This window comes from Leuciscus leuciscus (genome assembly GCF_965113295.1).
Source record: "Leuciscus leuciscus genome assembly, chromosome: 16".
Taxonomy (NCBI): Eukaryota; Metazoa; Chordata; class Actinopteri; order Cypriniformes; family Leuciscidae; genus Leuciscus; species Leuciscus leuciscus.
Genome location: NC_138740.1, coordinates 21,542,165 through 21,545,245, shown reverse-complemented (window position 1 = coordinate 21,545,245; position 3,081 = coordinate 21,542,165). Strand labels below are relative to the sequence as shown.

Genomic DNA, 3,081 nt, shown 5'->3' with positions numbered 1-3,081 from the left:
CAACTAATGAAAAAATCATGGAAACCAACTGAAAACTATAGGTCACAGAACTAAACAAGTGCTAAACCCATACAAAACAGAGACAACCCCAGATGATCCCTAATGTGGCCCTTGTTCAAATATTTCTTCTGCTTTTGTTCAGGCAAAGTGAGACCCTCTGTTATTGTACATTGACAATAAGAGATATTTGAAAGGACATTAATTAATAATAAGTTGATATGCAAATGGTGATATAAAAAAGATTTGCATTAAATTATTTTTTAAATATAAACATTATTTATTGATTATGTGCAATAATAAATATTATTTATATAATATCATTATATAAATATATGATTTTAAATTATTTCACTATGTTAATCTTTACATTTACATTTGCATTTGGCAGATGCTATTATCCAAAACGACTTACATTGCATTTCAAGGTACACATTTACATTCTTATCAGATATAAATAATAATTTATCAGAAATAAATTAAACAATTTCTTTCTTAAAAAAAAAGAAGAAATTATTGACTATTGTGTGTCCTTTTGGTTCATGGACTGTTGTTTTCAAATGTGGCAGAAGTACTAGGCTAATGCATTAACGCTCTGCTCACTCTAAAATATGGCATGTTGTAATAAACAGGTTTCATAAAGTCATACATTTTTCAACTGTTTTTCAGGTTTGACTAAATGATTGTTGTGTCTTAAACTGGTTAATGCCCTCAAGCAATTCCTAGAGCAAACTATCAGATCAACCTATTCTCTCGCAAAAATATGTTTAAGACTAAAATCGTCAGTGATATACACACATGTATAATTTCTAATTATAAATTATACTAATTTTCATGCTTTCTTTTTAATTAATTTTATATTCATAAAACATTCAATCGTTATTGGCAAGTTTCTGCATGTCTGGCTTCTGAAACTACACATTGTCATTTGCACAAGGGGGAAAAAGACAGATAATAAAATAAAAATAATATTGTGAAAATAGAATGTCACTTAAACAGGTATACGCCTCATTAGAATTCTATAAAAAAATTCTATATAATCTTTATAATATTTGCAGACAGCCTGTGTTTTGCACTTTTACACTTTGGACTGTTAAAGAAAGACTTTTAGGTTTTTTGTAACTATAAACAAAACATATGAATTTTACAGTGATCCTAAAATAGTTCAGCATTAATTTGTTGAATATTTAATTTTCTGTCAGTAGAGTTGAGCTTACTCACAATACATTCTCCAAACAAACCTGTATAATGTCCATTTGTTGCTCTTTTTAATGTATTTTATTGAATTTAAGAGGGATGACAACATTATACCAGCAGAAAGGGCCTTACATTTCTGTTGAATATGTTTGGTAGGGACTGTGAACATTGTATAGTAACAGCCCCTGGATTCTTCAAATGTAGGCCCAGCTAGCCCACTCATTTAAATCTGAATGCATCAGAGATTTTCATCATTTCAACTACAAATAGTCTCTTAAATTGTTCACGCTTATTGCAATAAAGCTAAGACAAGAAAGTGGCGTTCACATTTACATGGACTATGCTGGCCGCGCATGCTTTCTCCTCATCTTCTGTTACTTTAGTAATCCCACCACACACACGTGCACTCTTTAAAAATGTGGAAGAATGTCGCTTAGCATTTAGCTGCATCATGATCACATGAAGCACTTTCTCAGATCAAAAAAAAAAAGTGACCAGAAAAACAGGGTTTTGTAAAATGGAATAAGCTGGGTTCTATTTTTTTCTATTAAACTTTTCACTCATTTTATTGGTTATACAAAATGACTAATTTAGTTTTGAATAAAAAAGGGCTCCCTCCCACGCAGTGGCATGTACGGTATACCCATGTGGTTCTGTCTGCCTCTGTTTAACATCTATATAAGTTCAGGAGCAGTGTTGCAGCTGGAGCAGATGGAAGGTTGATGTCTGCCTTATTTACTGTAGAAAGACAACACGTTAGTGTAAGAGGTCTGTTGTGTCCTATGCAAACTTTTGAAAATATTAATCTTTAATTCACATAATCAACAGATAGAAAAAGATTGCATCAAACTACATTGATCATTAGTGTAAATTGTTCAAATAAGTCTTGTTTCACTGTTTCTTGTCTTTCAGCTTATGGCGGGGTCCAATGGCACAGCTGGGGATGTGTCTTTCACTTATCAGCAAATCTTTAATCAAAACATGGATGTTGGGCTCAGTACTAAAACTGCAGTGGCTGTGTTAACATCTCTGTTCTTTGTTTTTGTAAACTGTGTGATGCTCTTTGCTCTAGGAAGCAAGCGCGTATTCCATGAGACGCCGCGCTACATCCTTTTTGGCCACATGCTTATGAATGACTCTGTGCTTTTGCTGGTCTCAATCTTAATGTATGCAGTGGCTCAGTGTTTCCTTCCAATACCCACATCCATATGCACTCTGTTAGTTTTTATCTCCTACTGCACTTTCCGTAACGCTCCTCTGACTCTCGCACTGATGTCTCTGGAGCGGTACGTGGCAATCTGCTTCCCTCTGAGACACTGCAACATCGCCACACCAAAAAGGACTGGAATCGCCATAGGAATCATCTGGCTACTTAGTTCTATAAATATTATGGCAGACATTATTTTTGTTTTAACTGTCAACCCCAATTATTTAGCCGGTATTATATTTTGTACATTAGAAAAATTGTTTCTATTCAAATGGCAGCTGGATAAATATCAAGCGTTTGATGTTCTTTATTTTGTGTCGGTTGCTGTGATCATCATTTTCACATACATTAGCATTATGATCACAGCCAGGTCTGTTTCCTCTGATAAAGATTCAGCTAAAAAAGCCCTCAGAACGGTGCTGTTGCACTTGATTCAGCTGGGACTGTGTCTCACCTCTTTCCTGTATACCACAATAGAAAGAACACTGTACATGATGACTGGTACCAACTCATCTCTCTTCATAAATCTCAGATATCTAAATTTTCTTATTATTCTCATTATACCACGTTGTCTGAGTCCTCTGATCTATGGTATGAGAGATGAAGCCGTGTGGCCCTTGTTCAAATATTTTTTCTGCTATCGTTCAGGAAAAGTAAAGCCCTCGATTAATGTACATTAA

The 3,081-nt window shown here is 34.3% G+C and overlaps 1 protein-coding gene across 1 annotated transcript; it reads left to right on the top strand.

Annotated features, from left to right (window-relative positions):
- Nucleotides 1–2,109: 2,109 nt before the first annotated feature.
- Nucleotides 2,110–3,081, top strand: LOC309478570 (odorant receptor 131-2-like; the record flags this gene model as incomplete). Its single annotated transcript, XM_082142184.1, has 1 exon — nt 2,110–3,081. The coding sequence occupies one exon, from the start codon at nt 2,110–2,112 to the stop codon at nt 3,079–3,081; it is 972 nt and encodes a 323-aa protein (XP_081998310.1).